The sequence below is a fragment of the Anguilla rostrata genome, chromosome 3, assembly GCF_018555375.3.
Source record: "Anguilla rostrata isolate EN2019 chromosome 3, ASM1855537v3, whole genome shotgun sequence".
Taxonomy (NCBI): Eukaryota; Metazoa; Chordata; class Actinopteri; order Anguilliformes; family Anguillidae; genus Anguilla; species Anguilla rostrata.
The window spans coordinates 66,144,059-66,164,615 of record NC_057935.1 but is presented as its reverse complement, the minus strand read 5'-3'; the positions used below and the strand labels follow the sequence as shown (position 1 = coordinate 66,164,615).

General features: G+C 45.4%; 1 protein-coding gene across 2 annotated transcripts in view; it reads right to left on the bottom strand.

Moving 5' to 3' along the window:
* Window positions 1-554: 554 nt before the first annotated feature.
* aff2 (AF4/FMR2 family, member 2) overlaps window positions 555-20,557 on the bottom strand; it is a 175,809-nt gene continuing 155,806 nt past the window's right edge. The window contains exons 11-21 of one of the 2 annotated variants that reach the window (XM_064329362.1): window positions 18,002-19,030; window positions 17,742-17,857; window positions 15,198-15,444; window positions 14,295-14,431; window positions 13,649-13,712; window positions 12,455-12,588; window positions 11,495-11,566; window positions 9,777-9,870; window positions 9,361-9,410; window positions 7,474-7,694; window positions 555-6,288 (exon numbers count right to left, since the gene is read on the bottom strand). In XM_064329362.1, coding sequence (XP_064185432.1) covers window positions 6,167-6,288; window positions 7,474-7,694; window positions 9,361-9,410; window positions 9,777-9,870; window positions 11,495-11,566; window positions 12,455-12,588; window positions 13,649-13,712; window positions 14,295-14,431; window positions 15,198-15,444; window positions 17,742-17,857; window positions 18,002-19,030 — 2,286 coding nt within the window. In that variant the 3' untranslated portion in view covers window positions 555-6,166. Of the gene's footprint in view, window positions 6,289-7,473; window positions 7,695-9,360; window positions 9,411-9,776; window positions 9,871-11,494; window positions 11,567-12,454; window positions 12,592-13,648; window positions 13,713-14,294; window positions 14,432-15,197; window positions 15,445-17,741; window positions 17,858-18,001; window positions 19,031-20,557 lie in introns of both variants that reach the window. The other variant, XM_064329361.1, reaches the window with a different exon arrangement.

The following is a 20,557-nucleotide window of genomic DNA, read 5'->3' as shown; positions in this document are numbered from 1 at the left end:
GTTCAGAAGCCTGGCGCGTACCAGGAAAAAGTTATTTGAGGGCGAAGGGAAGGAAAAAAAGAAAGAGAGTCCTGACAAAAACAATAGGGTTCCAACACCTGCAGTGCTCAGACCCCTAATAATACAAAACAAACAATCAAGCCGCAGTGGAAACAGTGGGGATGTGGAGTGGCGTGGTGTGCTGGGAATTGTTTTGTGGCATAATGGAGGGAGCGGAAATTTGTAAATGATTTATAATAAGCATGTCCCAGAGAACTGAAATCAGATATTGCCAAGCTAAACAATATATGCATCACACACACGTGTAATTCAGCAGAAATCCTACTCTTTGATCTTTACTTACTGTCATTTCATTTTTTAAAACTTTCCAAAGAGGGTTGCAACCGTGTAACTTATAAATACCCTTATTTTTGTTTACGTGTGCAGGATAAACAGTTTATGTGGACTAAAATTTGAAATTAAACATTGACAAAATGTGTAATAGATTTTTTCTCCCTTTTGTGTTCATTTTTATAAAACCAGTAATATAATTGGGCCATCTTGTTGAGAAGGAATTACCATGGTTCATACAATTTATTTCATTTTTACTGAGACATTAAACATTTAAAAACATAACTACATTTTAAATTTTTGTTCATTACATATGACAGTTTTCTTATAAAATAAACATACAATAGGCAAAAATAAAATAAAAAAATCTGCAGAACTTGTGCAACACATTTTGAAATACAAAGCAAACCAGGCAGGAACATTTTCTTTGTACATAACGCAATAAAAAGGAACTCTTACAACTATACATTAATGAATCGATAGCATAACAGTTACCCTGCTCTGTACAAAACAAATCAATCAAAAAACTTTACAGAGATAGCATGCCCGACCAAAGACCCTCTCTCTGTCATTGCGGTTCATCTTTATACAACATCCTTTTTCAGCTTCCAACCAAACCTTGGCAAGAACGAAAAGGCTATTTACTCTGAATGGTACCCTGTCCTTCCCTGGTGTCTCATATACATGTAACATCCTGCAGGGATTAGGTAGCATTTAAGCGTTTATTTAAAGCTTGAGCCTCAAGGTACAGAACGCTTTATTGGCTTTTCCATGGATTTCAGGACTGCTCATCGTGTCTTGGGTAATTTGCTTTTTGATCATTGCAAAAACATCGAAATTCATTACGCACTCTTTTGCTAAGATTATCGGAGATCAAAATGTCAATTAAGTTTTAATTGTGAAAGTTGGTCTACCTGGAATGAAACTGCCTAAATGGGATTTTGTTCCATAATTACCGTAAAAGGAGGCTGTGGACCAGTTTTAATTCAACATTTATTCTGATGTTTTTGAGTCACTGGGTTTGTAAAAGTGAATTTATTTGTCTTTGGGGGATAGTGTTGATTTTCTGTCAAATTTGCCAACTGTCATGTTAAATTCTTTTAAACGATTCATTTAAACATACAATTTAAATAAAGTTGGTTTGTTCTGCTCAATTAAGTAGCTCTTGATGATCATTACGGAAAACAGCCATGTTAAGTAAATGCCTTTTTTTTGCCTTTTTGTGGTTATATCGGAAAGTACTTTAGCTATATTATTACTTTATCTCTTTTATAAAAAAAAGAATTGGATAGTACAAATATAATGCACTCCAAATCAGAGTGAAATGAAGGAAAGCAGAGGCAATACACTGAACTGGATAGGATACAGGATACTAAAGCTGAGGGATTTGAGAAGTCACAGATCTGCATTACCTGCAAGGCAAATGGATTTCCGACACAGTCGTTTCCAAGTCCAAAACACATACTTATGTGGCACAATCCTTAACACAAAAGGACACAAACCATGAAGCACTTAATTGTACTGTACACATATACACATTTGGACAGCGAGATCATCCTTAGATAGATGCTCTACACGTATTCACCTAAAGTCAATTTGGTCAGTTACAGGGCTATGTGGAATTTTTCTTGTATGGGGAAGAAGAAACTTTAGAGTATCAAATATAACATCTTGACTAATCTTTGCATATCAGTCACTTTGATGAAGTACAGGTCAATATGGACAGTATTCACAGTACCACAGAGTGACTGAGATGAAAATTAGCAGTCAAAGACATGACACTTTATTCACAAACAAATTGTCAATTACTTTAATAATCCAGCATGTCGTTAATGTCCAACGACTGTGTGTCCATAATTAACAGTTAAAGACCTATTTGGCATTTGTTATGTCTGTGTGTTTTGAAAGCCTAGTCCAGTTCACGTAGATCATTTACATCCACCATGGTTCTCAGTAAATATTAATCAGCATCGAATTATTAGACCTTTAATTGACCAACATGGCAAATTAATTTATGTTAATGAGGTGCTATTTACAGTGTTTAATTTGCAGAGCTAAGAGAATGCCTCCGGCTGGGCGTGTGAAATTGGAGATTGTTTTTCCGCGATACTGATTTTCACGAAGTGAAACGATGGAAACGACAGTCGAAAAAAAAAAGCAACAACATAAAAAAACAACCACAGAACAGATGGACAGCTTTTCTCAGGCTCTGTGTTGGTACATTCCAAAAAGAAAAGGAAAAAAAAGCAGCCTTTTCATCTCTTAAGAAATAAATAAATTACAATAGAAGACAAACACATGAAAAATGCTGGGTAATGCCATTATAAAGTACAACGCCGTTATGCTGATAGTCTGGTGAAGGAATGCAAGGGAACACACACATTGAAGGGATTTCACTGAGCGTGCTCAGACCAAGGAGCCCTGTCTTCCCATAGCATATGTCCCAGCATGCAATTCTCTAGCACTTTTCCCTTATTCAGACTGGTTTTGGGGGGGGGGTGGGGGGCAATGGCACAGAGCTTTGCTTGTTTGAGCACAGGAGTATAGAGATAAAGAGAGGATAGTCATTATCTCCTGCTTTGTAAACATAATTGATGACTCCAGTAAAGATACCACTGCGAAAGCATAAGACTTTAGTGTGGCTTCAACTTTTCATATTCATTTATTAGAATACTGCATATACCTACAAGTGACTCACTTGGGGCCTGTAGTTAATGAAAATATTGAATTAATTGCGCAAACCTAAAAACAACATTAAACAAACAGGTATTAACTTTCACAAATATTACCATTCATTTCAAATATATCAATTATTGCGTTAACTACATCTGTAGCGGCAATATTCTTGCTAAAAAGATGATCCAATAAAAAAAAAATCCCTTTAATGATGAACTATTAATATCAACACTGTCATGACCTTCAAATGTCACCCTGTGAAATTTAAAAATGCTAAGCATGGAGCAGGTTAAGCTATGAATAAGTTTTCATTTTAGCAGCTGTTTCATTTTGACTGGTAACAGATGGCACCTCATTCAATTTTCTTAATATTTTGTTTTGGGGGTGGGGGGGGTGGGGGGGCTACGGGGAGGGTTTTCTAATAAGAAAATCGATTTCGCGATCTCAGTGGAAATCATCCATTTCCGATCGGCCCTTCTTCCCCATAACAGAAAGCAGGGGCGTTAAACAGGCATCCTCTGTGCCAAGGCCCGAAAATATAGCTGCTTGTTTATACTATGGGATGGATGGGGAACGGGGCGCCAGCGCTATTTGGTATTGACTGACTGCCAGAGGGGCGCAGATTTCTCCGACAGAACGGCTCGCCTCTGACGAGCGCGGGAACAGCTGTGAAAAAGCCACTCGGAAATTTACAGACCGCTCCCTGAAATGGGGACGACAGTTGGTAACTTTGGACGAGGAGAGAGAATTTTGCCGTGATTTGCATAAAACAAATACACACATCTTATCTCTTTATCTTTTTTTTTTTTCATAGTTTCTGTACTCACTGATGATTATGAGATAAACAAAAGGTGAAAAATCAAAGAGCTGAGTTGCCATAGCCAACAGCTAAATCTGAAAGGGCTTGGCAGGCTATTCATTTGCTATACAATGCATTTTGTGTTGTTGTTCAGAGAATCAGTTCTGGAAATTTCTGGAATATATGATGTACAACCATTCATGTTTACCTAAATATTGCTAATAGTCCTTGGAGTGGTATTCTATGGCTATTGCACAATAAATTTCGTTTGAGTATTATTAACACTGATTGTGTGGCTACGTACATCATGTAAAACACTCTGCATCAACAGAAACAAGATTTAATGTCTAGTACGAGCAAGTCATTAATTCGGTATAATTATTTACTTTAGTGTAGTCTGTGTTCATTATTTGTTTGTTTTTGCATTTTTTTTTCTAGCGTCACCACAATACTAAATCAATTAGAAATTTGAAATAAATAAGTTACACATTTGTATTCTTTTAAAGCCAAAACTGGTATCACCATCATCAGTAAAAAGTATATAAATAAATAACTGTGGCTTTATGAAAGAATCTAATATACCAATATGGTATGGAAAAAATCACTTAGATTGATTCTCGTTCTTAAATATAGACTCTAATAATTTTCCACTGGGTTAGGAGGCACTTTTGTAAAAAAATTGGTGGAGAGCACATTTTTTCTTACATCTTCTCTGTCTCTCTCTCACATTCAGCTTAGAATCGGACAAGAGAAACTAGCCGGTTGTTCAGTATGAAGGGAGTGACTGGTGAGCTCCGATACCCAGGTTCTGGGGAACAGCCTTTCCGGAAACTTCTCTGTATCACATGCACGCCATTTAACCGACGCACACACCCGAAAACAAAAGAAGGCAGCACATCCTCATCTGCGAGACCCAGAAGAGCTTCCTCACAGAAGTGTGCACATCTTATTATGACAGCTCCGAATGTCAAGTTAAGCTAACAGATTTTGACAAATGACATCTCCGCACAGAGACTATATATTTAGGCAATTTGTTTGTGTAATCACGGATTCCCAGTCGAGATACTTATGTGCGCCTGCATGCAAAAAAAAAAACCAAAAGTTAATATTATAAAAGTAATATTGTAGGTATGTATAAGACTGAATCTTACACAAGACTCTGTCATGTTACAGGTTTTTTTTTGCTAATCATGATTACTTTGGAAATATCTGTCCAAACACATTCTCAGATGAAGGGCTTTGTGTTCTGTATATTAAAAAGATGCTTTTCTCTTAGAGACACATAATGTATTCCGCCTCAGGCTGTAGCCTGTACAGAAGACACCAAAACGATGAAATAATAATGTAAAAAAAAAAGAAAAAAAAAACACTATTAATTTAATTTACTTTTGGTGCGACTTTAGTTCACAACAAGGCAGTGGGTCTTTCGTAGAGGCAAACAAAAATGGAATGTGTAAAACAGAGAATCATGCTTGGTTGTAAGAGCTTTGTTTTATCTGTAGAATCAATTGCAATAAAGCGTTGTTCTTGACAAGTTCAGTTGTTTTGCAGGTTCGCCTTACTGACTGCCCTGCCTACTGCTGCTTTTATGAATGGATGGTCCAGGGAAGCTGAACTCCACTGGAACATTAGCATCTACAAAAAATTTTGCATGCTTAAAATATCAGATCCTGCGAATCTCAGAATGACGTCTCAAATTTGTCGGCTATAAAAGTGCTATGAAGATGTTCTCTTCAAGATGTTTGTAGACAACCAACCAGTTCTTTCACAAATGAATTACAATTGGAAATATGGAATATAGAAGTGTATGTGCTTCATGTCTCTCGTTATAATTCATTTTGAAAGCACAGCTGCAGCTGTCTGAGATGTACTGTGATGAGTATAACACACACCTCCCCCCTCCCAAAAACAAAAAACAAAATTAAAAACAGAAGAGAATCTAATTTGCCATCAACCCTCTCTCTCAGCGTGCCACTCAAAGTTCATGCACAATCCTGAAGGCTTCCTTTCTGCGGACCATCACAAAATATCTGTGGAGCCAAAAAATTAAAAAAAATTAAAAAAGAAAAAAATTCTGTGGCTTGTTCCAGGGAATCTCAACATTCCTTCAAACCCAGGGGGGGGGGGGGGGGGGAAATTCGACATTTTCAGGAGCGAAGGCAAACAGAAAAAAAACCCAGGCGTGCGCGTCCGTGTGTCTGAGCGTGTGCTGTGAATGCTGGCCTTGGCCTTGGCGGGCGGAGAGGAGACGTCCCTCAGGGGGGGTGGGTGGAGATGGATTTGCTGGCTGGTAGAGGTAGTGATGGAGACGTGGGGAAACGAAGCGTGGCGATGGTTGCCGCGGCGGCGGTTGCCGCGGCACTATAACAAGTGGGCCTCTATCCGCAGCCAGTGCAGCCCCTGCCGCACGTAGCGCACCAGTTCCGTCATGCTTCTCTGCTGGGTCAACGGGTCCATCACAGAGTCCAGGTCTTGAAAGAACTCTACAGGGAGCGGAGGAGGAAGGAGAGAGGGACGGAGTGAACAGAGAGGGTGACGGAGAAACAAAATACCACTGACCACGAACTGAACGGTTTATCACGCCATCCATGGAGAAAAGACAAAAAAAAACTGGCCTCCTGTGTGTGTGTGTGTGCATGCGGGCACGTGTGCCTGTGTACTTTGACCAGAGTTATTATTAGAGAGTTCATGGAACAGAGAGGAGCATTGAATAATAGCATCTAACGGCTGATTGGATAATGGCACGGACAGCGAGAAGCCATTTTAATCTGCTTTCCTTGCAAAGGAAGGACAGGAAGTGACAGAGAAACCCACGGGCCTGATTTGCAATTTGTATTGCGTCTCGCTGTCTCCTGCCGACGGATCGATGCGGTCAGTACTACGGCTGTGGGGAGCGTCTGAGGGCTCAGTTACTCCCGTTCGCCGGGCGAAGGAAGACAGAGAGGGAACATATCCCTGTTTAATCACCGGACCGGCCAGTGTGGTTTATACAGGCCTGCTAAATTCTGCTCCTCCTGACTTATTCATGTTACTCAAACCAGACGATAAAGCGTGACGGGCCACCGAGGAGTCAGCGCTGCTCAATAACAGAATCGCAAAAACCGCAGGAAGTGACAAAAACACCGCGACTGCATTTAACGACTGCTTCAGCCTCAGTCCTCTTCAGCGTCATGAAGGACATGAATGTCCTCAATCGCCATTAAAAAAAAAAAAACGTAGGAGGGCTGCATTATTTATCATGAAATTACTGCATTCGTCATTTTTAATTTCAAGTTCGGTAAAAATAATCTCCGAGGACAGGTGAGAAGTAAATTTCCCACCGGTGTGAGAAAGTGCTTTCTCACTTGATTATCACATGGAATGGTTTACTGTGATTTGCATGGAATGCTCAGGATATCTGAGTACACTATTATGCTTTTATACATTATTTCATAGTAAATAAATAGCCTTAGTAATAATAATAACAACAACAACAATAATAATAATAATAATAATTATTATTATTAACATTAACAAGACTACATAATTAGTACTACTAATAATTTAAAAAAAATCATCATCTATATCATCAACATCAACAACAAAAATGACCATAACAACAAACACCAGTGACAGCACTGATGGCCCTCGTCACACACGAGTCCTCCTCCCACCCTAACCCAGCGCACCTTGGCTCTCGCGGGCCAGCTTGTCGGCGGTGTCCCAGTGCTCGTAGCTGCGCAGGATGTTGTTGGTGATGTTGACGTGGCTGGCGGCCATGTGGTGGATGCGCTGGGGGATGGCCACGCTGCCGCTGGAGGAGGAGGAGGAGCCCGGGGCTCCGCCCCCGCTGCTGGCCGAGCTGACGGGCGACGGGCTCAGGGACATGGGGGACGGGGTGCCGGCGCTCCTGGAACGGGACAGCAGGGAGGGGGCGGTCAGAGGCTCCGCCTCCTTTGGTACCAAAACGCTATTGCTTCCTATATATATTTATAAAACTTTATGTGGCAATTGATACATACATATATATGTATCAATATATATATATATATATATATGTATATATGTAGATACATACATACATATATATATGTATGTATCAATTCATAAGCTACATGCAAGTGCATAATCAAAAGCATATGTATATATATATATATATATACATATGCTTTTGATTGGCCTGGTTTAGTCAAACTGAAAGTTATAAAGTGAACTGCAGAGACTGAAACAACAGGTAACACGCTGTAGGTGCGAGAGTGGGTGACTGAAGCCGCCACTCGCACGTCATGTGACCGCTGTGTTTAAAATCAGCGCTCAGCGCCTCTGGGCCCCGGGGGGGAGGGCGTGATTCCGTTAGAGAAATCCGTACAGCTCATGGATTCACTCCGCGCGGCTCTAACCCAGGAAGCCAGTTGCGTTACGGCCGTACGTTTAGCCAATGACGCCCTTTCATCAAGCCTAAGCGCTAATCGCTAACGCTGATTCGAGCCGCCCGAGCGTCCAACCAGAGCGCCTTTTCTTGCCAAACAATTACGCCTTGATTTTCTGTCAGCCGGTTCCAGCCATCAATCAGAGGACATATTCATCAGTCTTCTTAGCGCGAAAGCCCAAACAATCAGGCTGCGGGTCCTGTAATTCGGCGATAAATTGAAAAGTCGCTCGCCCCGTGAAGTTAAATTATGTTCCCTGTCAACTGTGGCGCTCGTTCTTTGGGCAGTTTGGGGGTTTTTTTTTTTTTTTTTTTACTCAAATAAACAATCCCCCAGAAGGAGGAAAATGAAAATAACACATGATTCGTGATTGCTGAGGAGACACACACACACACACACACACACACACACACGTAGAAAAAAACCAAAAAAAAAAAAAACCCTAAACAAAACAAACAACGGCCCGGAGAAGGAGCCCAAAAGGAATGTAACATTGATTACAGCTCAAGCGGTTCGAGGGGAGCAGCGCGAGTGGATTAAGAAGCTAACGGAACCGCGGCGTTCGCTCCGCGCCCACTGGAACGGGGGGAGCCCGAGGCTAACAGGACCTGACAGCTACGCTCGCTACAAAAACCAGCGGGGCTCAGGGTTCCAGAGGCAGTTTCTCACACAGGGGCTCTCGGGGTGGTGGGGTGAGGGGGGGGGGGATTGACTGTAGGGTCCGCCCCAGCGCACGTCGGAGAGAGTCCGTTGCAGGGACGTTTCTACTATATGTCATGGGGTCACCGTTGTGGTTGTTCCACTCTGAGGGTTTAGCGGGTGGTTTGGTTTGGGATGAAATCACTTATGTGTCAACCCACTTGATCCCAAGGATCACCGTTTCACCCTCAGAAAACAGAGCAATGCAACCACCCTCCTGCCAGCCTGTGCTCTCCATCACATTTAATTCTTCAATTTTTATTCTAAAAACAAGAGCTGCACCAAAATCTATATGCTGGATACACATGCATTGAAACATCATGTAACAAATGGTCTATTTCAAACACCAAAATAAGTACAATACTAAAATGCTAATACAGGCAGTGTGTAGGGCGCACAGATCACAACTGTGGAATATAAATGATGAATTTGAACAACTTGACTCACTTTCCGTTGGATCCCCATGGTGAAGGTGCTTGGGAACTTTTTGCTGAATTCTGAAACAAACAGGCTTGTCAAAGCGCTGATTTAGCACACAGTGGGGTAAATTCTAACTTTCATCATCTCCGATGCCAAGGCTGTGTAAACAGCCACAGCAAAATAACCGCAAACCTTATCAATGTTGCATGCAGAGTGTATAAATTCAATTTGTACACTAATTTGGAACATGATTGGCATTTAAAATGTGCATGAAATCATTAATGATTAAACGCACTTCTACAAGCCAATTCTACCACACACAATTCTGATTAAATAAATTAGACTCAGATACTAATATTTACTAATATGAGCTGTTGGCTATTGTTCCCCCCCTCTTGCTTGCTTTACATAAAACATTGACGAGAGGGAAGCATGACTGTTACCTTGAAATACTCCATAAGAGAGCGGGAATACTTCAGTGCGTGATCCTTCTTCAGTTTAAACATTCTTAAGTACAGGAGTGATAAACATCGATAGCTGCAGGGATAAAAGAAACAACGAACACAAACGTCAGTGATGTATGAATTTGTGCAAAGCCACTGACGTCCTCCACTGACACACACCGCGGGGCGCATCGAGGATTGGGCAGGTCGTGCCAAAATCCACACGCTCTCCGAGCATCCGAACGACGGGCGTCGCCACGACCTCCGTCACCTGACAGACGGAGGCCATTTTGAGCTCATGGACGCGACCTCTCGTGGGTGGGGCGGGGCGGAGTGACAGGCCCGTTGTTTTGGGGGGGGGAAAGCGCCGGGGCGATGAAAGAAAGACGAACGGCGAACGCGCGGCCGGGCGACACCGCGTCCCAGACGCCGTGTTTTCCGCAGGGCCCTTTCGGAGAACGGGAACCGCCGCACGGCGGTGGGACGAGCGACCTTTCGGCACGGAGAGCGTGACGCGCCAGCTGCCCGTGACATATGCACGAGCCCCACGACATCACCGCCACTCTGTCATACTAATAAGTCATACGGCAGGCTTCTCAAAAGCTCCTCCAGCCTAACACACAACAGCAGATGTGCAAATGTGCCGCTGCTCCTCGAACAGCAGGCACTGTGGGTGGAGTGAGTGTGCAGACTGTATGACTGAGAATCTCTGCCTCTGAGTGCATCGAATTCACCTCTCAGATCATCTATTCATCCTTATTAATCCTGATGATGCCCCTGGTTTTATCATCCGACACTTGCCTCCCTGTCCACCTTAGGCCTTTGCTTTATGTCTTCAGTCAATTTGACAGCAGAAACACTTTGTTCTGAATTTTGTGTCATTATATTACACACATGCTGAGGAAGAAAAGCTAAAACAGATAAGCATCAGACAGGAATTCCTTTAGGATATGCATCATAACAATTATTTAATCATGATGTACAACATGCAATTATCCTTAAGAGCATGGTGCACTTAAGCTGGGCAATTAGTCTAATAATCATCTACAAGACTGAATACCTCGCAAGCGAGCGTCTACTCCACAGCGATGAACAATGATCCTTAAGTGCAGTTCAGCCCATAGGAATGTCGAGTCAGTTAAAACGTGAACATTTGCGGTAAGTTGTTGCTCAAGGTTAAGGAGAAAGGACGCTGCTGTTAGCCTGAATTGGGGCTAGATTCTCTGGCGTCCACAGAGAGTGTAACGTTCTTCCAGGAGACAAACAAGCCACTGATATTTGACAGGCATCGCGTTCGCTCTCTCTCCGTCGGCATGAGAATATACGTTTCGGCAGCTGCCTAGAGAAAATCATTAGTTATCCCCTAATAGCTTAATGAAATACAAGAATAATGATCCACTTTAAGCTGATGAAGTGCTTTGGCTGCGTCTTAAAGCACCCTTACAGATACATCCGATTGTGAAGTGCGATGGCGGGGCAGAGATAAACAGTGTTTTTGCGAGTCAGAGGACTTAGCGTTTACTTAGCAATGGATTTCAGCTCCAGCCCCGTGCGCCCACACACGCACACCCCGCTACAGCTAATAAGCTCGCTTGCCCCTTCCCGCCACAACGATACATTCACCGCCTGCCGTGGAGGAATTACAACCAAACGTGTCACGTGCGAAGTACGTCAAGAACGGCGGCGAAGGAGACGTTTAAAAAACCCGTACAGCTTACCACAGGACAGCTAGCTTCTTCTCCGCCACTGTGGCGGAATGACTGGTGAAGTTCTTTAGCCTCATTGCATACCTGCGAAAACAAAAACCCGGCATCAGACAGGTGTGAAATGTCATTGTGGAATGACCTTGTGACGTGTATGTAATGTTACGGTGGTACATAATTTCATATAATGTAATAGAAAGCAACATCACAAATGTGTACCACTGCAACACTGTGTAATGTTACAGTGCCACACAGTGTAATATAACGTAAGAGAATGCAACATTACACGTTGTAGCACTGCACAATTATGTAATGTTACGGTGCTACACAGCGTAATGTAATGTAATAGAACGCAACATTATGCGTAACACTACAACACTGTGTAATGTTACAGTGCCACACAATGTAATATAATGTAAGAGAATGCAACATTACAAGTTGTAGCATTGCAAAATTATGTAATGTTACGGTGCTACACAACGTAATGTAATGTAATAGAACGCAACGTTATGCGTAACACTACGACACTGTGTAATGTTACAATGCTACACAACGTAATATAAATGTAACAGAGCGCAGCATTGCAATCTAACCCCCAGGGGCCGGAGAACTGAGTGATAAAATAACGCGTGGCATCAGCAGAAGGTGCTGGAGGCTCAGAGCGGGCCTGTGGAATGGCCAGCCTCTTGACTCATTAGTATATAATGGCTTTTGATGAAAAGATTTCAATCAGCGGTGCAGCGATCTCTCGGGGGCCGCGGTGTTTGCGCGGGGTCCATCCATTTCAATTTTGGGTGACGCTAATGAAATGAGCGGCGCTAATTGCTCGACTAGCGGGACGGGGCCGCTCGGCGGCGGGTCATCGCGGGACGCTTCGCGGGGGCGGAGGCCCGGGGTTTGGGGGGTGGAGCCGGGAGAGCGGGAGGCAGGGCGGGGGGGGGTTGGGGGGGCAGGGGGCGGGGGGCAGGCGCTAACCTGATGAGCTCCACGGTCTCAGAGTACATGGTGTACGGCGACTTGGCTTCCAGCGGGTCCCGCTCCATGGCGTTCCCGCACTCGATGAAGGACAGGGCGCCGTCGGCGTAGTTCACGGCTTTGCCGAACTTGTCCTGCTGCGAGGCAGAGGCGGGAAAAAAAAACAAAAAACAAAAAACAAAAAAACAAAAAAAAGCGGGATTACACACGTGAGGAAAGCAAGAGAGATGCGCGAGAATTCCCGCCTAGAACAACGGCTCGCAAAAAAAAAAGCCCACAAACAGTTATCATCGGAAATGAACTCAGGGGCGATGGCAAACAAATGTTATTTCGGTGTCATTACTTCACGGGCCTAAAGACTCCCGCGGGTTTTCCCCTCAGCTCGTTCACTCCTACTGATGCAATCTAATACGAGAACCAAATCGCGCCGCGTTTCTCTCAAACCCTCACTGCCGGGGGACGTACGCATCAGCACCCGACTGCAGGCTGCGCTCCCGTCCGCAGAGAATCTCACCGCGAAGGAGGCTCTTCGCTCACTTAAGTGAGACCCTTAAACACAGGCCGGGGCGGCGAGAGAGAGATTCATTACACCTCGCCCATTACAATCGCGTAACACGGGCTATCAATTCCCCCCCCACTTTGTATTCATGGCCGGCTTTACATCCAGGTTTTCAAATTTATGGCCTCGGAGATGTAACTTTCAATAAAGGACAACGGCGTGAGAGATAATTGCTGGAATAATTACTGGAGCCCTATATGAGCCTGTTTGTAAATCACGCGAAGAGCTCTTTGCTGAAGGGAGGCACAATGTATGAATCCTCCGTTTGAGCTCTTTTCACATCGTCTCACTCACGCAGGAAACGCTTCTGTGTGAACCGTCCGCCACTCCAGTCCTGGCCATTGTTGGCATATTGTTAGACTAAAATTAGCTATTAATTCTTATTGCTATAATACTATTGCTGCAGTATTATCTATCCAATGCACGCCGAAAGATACTGTGGGTTTTTTCTCCGTTCATTTGAGAGTTTGATCACCGCCAGCTCATGAGAAAACAAACGATCAGCCTGCAGTCATTTGCGTCTTAAAACTGCCATTTTAACAAGGCTACCAGGCACACGGAAAAACAAACAGTCAACCTGCAGTCCTTCGCGCCTTAAAAATGTCACCTTAACAAGTAAATAAAACCGTTCTTACCAGTGCATCCGCTTTGTGCTTTAACTTCTTGGCTTCCTGCATATAGTAGTCTGCATTGTGTAATCTGTGGAGGGTGTCGGCAAAGCGCACGGTTCAGTGAGTCTTATCTTCAGAATATTCAATTCATACATTTTTAAAGTTGCCTGTGTGATGGGCAAACATTATTTTTTGCGAAGCCTTTTTTTTGTTCGCTGCCAAGGTCAACCAGGCAATTACAGCAACTTTCTGAATCCGTTGAAGAAATTATTCCAGAATTTTAAATGTGCGAAAGGGAAGATAACTATTTGCCATGTACACATGAAGCGCAGCACCATTTGAAACATAATTTCATCTCTCTATTGGCTTCTGTACCGCATTAAAAAAAAAAAAAAGTATTATGAATATAGCTCCCAGAGTGAAATTATTGGGAACAATGTGTCATTTGCCTCGCACTGAAACAATCCGATTATACAAAGGATAGAACTAAATGAAACCATTGACCCAGTCGCTGCTCGCTGGGAAGCGATGGCTTTTTGTTAATAATGCATAATGGATGGTTAAAATAGCCAAATGGAACCTGCTCGAACCCGGGTCTATGATTTGTGTGTAGTGGGCGGGCGAGCTTTGTCCCGGTTTAATCTTCCACAAAATTTTCCCGGAGACGTACGTGTCATTGAACATCAGCTTGGGCCTCCGGGGTTCCGAGTGGTCCATTGACGTGGACGACGGGGTGGACCAAAGGTCAGGGTCGGGCTGACCGTTGCCGTGGCAACTGCTGGAAGGCTTGCCGTGGGCATCCTCTTCCTGCGAGACGCGGGGACAATTAAAATGATAATTAGCGTCCTTCGCTTTTCCAACAATGAAGCACTTGTTTCGTCAAGGATATTTTTCCGCTAATACATTTCTGGCTCATCGCCTCTTCAGTTTCTTAGATTAAATTGGGGGGGGGGGGTGGTTATTCAACACATGGGACCGATATTCATGTCTTCAAAGCTATCCTCAGCACCCTCCAAAGGGCGATTAAATAAGGAAAAACACAGGAAATGTTGAAAGAAGCCTTAAGCAAAGAAATGATCTAAAGTAAATGTCCAGCCCTGAAATATTTACACCCACTGAATTACACAGTCCTCATTTTGTTTCCCTAAGTATAGACACACAACAAAAATGCTGTTAACCATTGGATATAGGATAAATCTGCATATAAAAATAAAATCTGTGACTTTTTAAATATATATTATGCCTGATATTGATCATCACTCGGAAATAACTTAAGAGTAAATCAAACATTACATTTGACAACATATCTATATCATATCACATCTATATCTGTATTTTTCTGTTAACATCTTGACTGCACGACATATTGAAAGCGTAAAAGGGTGAAGAACATGTTTCCTTGGGTTTACGAAGGTGCGCTTGAATCTAGGTTGACAAAGCCTTATGCGCAACATGAAAACAGCTAAACTAGCTTTCCAACCTGCCAAACACTGCCATCAAAACGGAATTTATAAGCTTAGTGAGTTTTTTTTTTTCTGGTCAGCGGAATGACCAGGCTTTCCGCTTAGCTCGCCTTGGAATGTGCGGCGGGTTTGCCGTCCCCTTTGCGGTGCTTGTGCGAGGAGGACGAGGAGGAGGAAGAGGAGGACGGAGGAAAGGAGCAGCTGGTGTTGGAGGCGCTGGGCACGCTGGCGCCGCCCTCCTGGCTGAAGGAGCTGCACTCGCTGCTCCTGCGCTGGCGGACGGGCTCGTCGGAGAGGGGGGACAGCAGGGGGGGCAGGAGCCGGTCCTCCTTCTTTCTGGGCTGCTTCTTCGACGAGCTGCGCGTGGGACGGGACGGGGTGGGGGGTGGCGGTGGGCACCAGAAGAAGATAACAATGACTTACTGGGCTGCAGCCCCATACCAGCTCACATTACACATTTGGAGGGGATTCTGCATTCTCAGAAAAGCCAGCCGGTCTGGAGAACAAACACCACTTCTGCCATTACAGTGGCAGCTTGGATGATGAAAGTGTTACTTTATGCTTTGTGAACAGGCCTTGCAGCGCTGCAGAGGAACCGGTAAACTCGAAAATGGCCGTCAGAAGGCACTTAATATTCATGCTGCTTGTTAGACCATTATAATATGAATATAGTCCCCTGGAACATGAGTCATCGCTTTTGTGGGTAATTAAGCCAAATCACCCTGATAGTGCTTATACAACAATATGCCATCCCTGGAGGGAAAATACTCAGAAATGTATACAGTATGACTGCACCATTCAAATGCGTGCTATAAAAACTGTAGAAAACATTTGGTCAGCTATACCAGGTTGGCCATGTCTGGAAATATAAATTGCTGTGCACAGATAATATTTTTGCATGTGGATACACGCAGGCACACAACCACACACATGTATTGACACCCGTGTGTGGACACGTAACACACACACGCACACGTGCCAAATAGATAAATGAGCCAGCTGTATTTGTGTTGGAGACCAAGTAATCAGGTATCAATTTGAGAGACACAGACAAAAATACAAAGATTTCAGCTGAAACTATATGGTTGCTGCAATATCCAGCTCTCAATAACATGCACTGTAACCACTCCATACATAATTTTCACAGGGCCACACATTACTGCACGCATGTATTCTTGAACAACCCCGTGTTTGTAAATGCTACCTCCACCATTTGTTCTCCAATACATGCTAATGTCTGCATGGATATGTGGCATCAGTGAACACTGGTGTATTGCCTGAGATGCAAACACCCCATAGACAAACTCCAACTGAAAAAAAAAAAAGATGAGAAAAAAATCTACCGAGAATTTTTTTTTTCTATTTTATTTTCCCTTAACTGGACCCTGAAGGACGGCACAGAAACCAGACCAGAAATAACCCTGCTGCAACGACGAGCTGAAAATATTGATTGACCAAGCACTGGAACGACAGCTTGATGTGACAGGGGCCACTTGCGGTTATATTTACAGTAGCTATAAGATCCACTCCAGGACTGCAGAGCAGGGCTTGTCTCACTGGGGAACTCATCGGGATACCATTCCCAGCGAAACGGTATCAAAATAACTGTGTTTTTCCCACACGGGGACCAGGGTTATCATTGAAGCATTTTATACACTTGGAGAGAAAAAAAAAAAAAAGTGGAGTTGAAAAGTTGCACGGTATACATCGGAGCGCTGAATCAATATGGGGTTTGAAACCCCCCTGAGGACGCAGGGGAAAAAAATATTTATTACTTTGCTACAACACTTTTTACTGTTTTACACAACCGGGTTATTTTTGCCTCCATCACAAAAAACTCTGGGGGATACGACAGAGCAGAATATGCTTACAAAGGTGTAGAGTGCCTGAAGCATTAGGAAATATGTCAAAATTATGTATACCTGTGTGTTTGTGTGTGTGTGTGTGTGTGTGAATAATGTATACCTGTGTGTGTGTGTGTGTGATTATGTATCCCAGCCCATTTAAAACACAACAATATTTTGTTTCAAGGCAAAAAAAGACCAATATCTCAGAGCTTTATGTAATTACTAAACGGTGTAGGGATCCTCCCATTTGACTAAAATAGTAAGCAAATGGTAATCTCTTCATATAATAAAAAGCTGCTGAGAAGGCAAAATCACAGGGTCTCCAGGTGTGAGCCAGAACGCCTGCTTCACAGAAAGGTGATCCCATTTAAGAGATCCAGAGCAATTAGTGTCAGAGCAGTGCGGAGGAGAGTTTGGGCCAGGGGGGGACAGACCTGGCGACCCTCGCCTGTCCCGCCCCTTTTGAAAAACCGCCGCCCTCGCCACCCCTAATTGAAAATCTAAAATTAGCCGCAGCGTGCATGCGCCCGTGTGTCAGTCTCAAATTGTCCCTTAATGCGATTGGACGACGCAGACCGGCGGGCAGGACCTGCGCGCGGACTCCCTCCACACGGGACCCTGTACGCCCCCGATCCTTTGATACACTGAGGGAGCTCCGCTTCCATCGCGGACGACCCTCACCTCTGCCCCCCCCCACCCCCCGAAGCTGAGAGAACGAGGCAGTTAGGCTCTCGGTGCTGCCCGCGGGGCCAGAGAGAGCGACGGCGGACCGAGCGTGGCAGACGGACGGGCGGAAGCCCTACTCACTCTTTTGTGCTGGTGGCCTTGTGGTTGTGGATGGGGGATATGCAGGGGGGGAGGAGCAGCGAGTCCTTCTCCAGCCGTAGCTTCTTGTTGCCGCTGAGGGCGTCACAGTTCTCCGACTGTGGGAGGAGGAGGGGGGGGGGGGGCGGGGTTAGGGGAAACATCACAACATAGCGCAAACACAGTCAACCTACTCAGAGTCGATACGTCTGCAGACCGGAGTGGTCAGACTGACTAGAGGCGGTGCGCGAAGGCGCTCTTGCCTTGTGTTTCCTCTTGGATTTGCTGGGCGGCTTTTCGGCGGGGGTGGAGGCCGGAGACTGCCGCCGGTGCTTGGCGCCGCCGTCCCGGGGCTCGGCCTTGACCGGGGGCAGCTCGGGGGGGTCCCGCCCGGGGACCCGGGACAGGAGGCTGAGCTCGATCTTGACCCACAGCGACTTGATCTCGTCCAGGTCCCTGAGGGGGGACAGCAGCTCGCTCTGGACGACGGGGATGGGCGAGAGGAGGGGGTCCTCCAGGGGGTCCGGGATGGAGGCGCCGCTGCTGCTGGCCAGGCTGCACACGCTCAGGACGTTGCTGTTGCAGTCCTTGGCTTTGAGGAGCCCCAGGCCCCCCGGCCCCGGGCACAGGGGCGGGACCTTCAGGAGCTCCTCGGGGTCCGAGTGGCACTCAGAGGACGACGACTCCGTCTCGATGAACTCCTTGGATTTGGGGGTGATCTTGCTGGGCCCCCGGTGTTTCTTCTTGTCCTGGACGGGGGCCGGGGCAGGGGCGGGCGCAGGAGGGGGGCGGGGCTCCTTCCTGGGGGCGGTCTTGCTGCCCGCGCCCCTGCTCCTGGGTTTGGGCGGGTCCGGAGGCGGCGGCTCCTTCTCCTTGGGCGTGACGCTGGGGTTGCCAGGTTTGGGCCAGCTGCTGTGCTCCTCGGTGCTGGAGGAGCGCTCCACCTTCTTGGGCTGCTTCTTGCCCGTGCTGCGCCTCGGCGGGGCCAGCTCCGCGCTGGCGGGGGATTTGACTTTGGCGCTCTTGCCCTCGGGGGCCTTCTGGCCGGTCCTGGGCTTGGCCTTCTCCCGGACGGGACTGAGCAGCGCCCGGTCCTTGGCGTCCGGCGGTGCCAGCGGGACGCCCGCCTTGCCCTTGCCCGTTCCCTGGGCCTCCGCGGCCTGGCCGTCCTCAGGCTGGGCACCTCCGAGCACATGGCTCTCTGGCTGGGTGTTGATCAGGGCCTTGTTGTGCGGATTCACTTTATTTAGCCACTTGTCCAACTGCCACTTGTTCGTAGACGGAGGCTCAGGCTGTGGAAATGGGGAAGATATCGATCAAAGTGTTAGAGGGAAACACTGGAACCTGGAACCCGAGTCTATAAAAAAAAACAAATGAATCTCCTAAAACCGCGGAACATTGCATTTCAGCTGAAGTATTTACTTTTTGTCTACACAAACAAAGTTTGGCATTTTGGTGAGTAACACTTTTAAGGGTTAGTCAAAGTTAAGGGCCGCAATTCATCAAATCGAGGCCTTGGAGAACCGGGGTAAGATAGCGTGTGGATAAATTAGGCTTTAAAAAACGAAAAAACAAAGAGAACACCACGGGCGAAGGCACCAGCGGCCATATTTAAGAACGCCTTCACACTAGTGGTGCTCAGGCATCTGAAAAGCACGCATGAAGGGTCCCCATCAATCACTTTACCACACATCATTTGTTGTGTGGCATTATGCTTCGCGGTGAGGGATAAATCTCTCAAATGAAATCATAAAGACTGTCCTGAACGATTTACTAAATGCTAGCAAATCATTGAGAAAAGTAGCAGAAGAGAGAATGAGCGGGAGAGAGCAGGGCTCCATTAAAACGGCCAGCCGTAAAGCTTGGTTAGCGCGCGATTCAATCAGATGCAAGGGCCCATAAAAGGTAATCTTCCACACTATTTCACTCCGCAGAGCCTGAATTTACGCCGCCTCGGCTTGGCAGCAGGTTTTTTTTTGGTCATTACAATGTGAAATGCCGAGTTTGGAGTCAAAGGGACCCCCTAATGACAATAACGAACTCCGTAAAAAACTGACAAATCAGTGGGGCTGAGACACTCTGAGGCTTCTCGGACTGCTAAAATAAAAATCGCCGGTAAAGTTAAATTTTTCAAGAAGGCGAAATTTCGAACAGACGAGTGCATTCCCGACCCGAGGAGCAGGAGGCATCTGATTGGCCGACCTCGGTTTGAGAGACGGTGGCTCTGCACTCCGGGGCCTTGGGAGAGCCTCGGTGAGAACTGTTTACTGAAGTGGAACATGCTCAGCGCAAAAAAACCACCATGGTGTGGCTCCAAAGAAGCTAATTAAGTTTTCAGGAGAACTCTTCAGACATACCCTGAGTACAGGGCTCTTCTTTCCAAGTCTTGTGGAGGAAAGAAATTACCACACGGCTCCAACTTTCTCTCTCTCTACGTCTCTGCGTATTTCTTGCAATGGTAAGTCAAAGTAAAGGTACATATACGACTCCCCTTGTGTGAATAAATTAAGTGCTATCTAGGCTTTTAAATGCCCTTGTGGGTTGTTCTGAGAAAATTAGAAAATGTAGCATTAAGCAAATACATTAGCAGCTCGTGTTATGTTCAAGTTTCAATCTCTTTTTGGCATCGGGATGCATTAAATCAGCAATGTGCATCCGTGACCAAGCATATTAGCGCTGAACAAACACCCACGTTCGAAATGTACCCAATATGTCGCACCTGCGTATGCGTGTAAACAAGTCGCACTTGCTGAATGTACACAGGGATGCTGGTTGAATGTGTGTGATGCAAACTACATGTGGAAATGTTACTTTGGGCT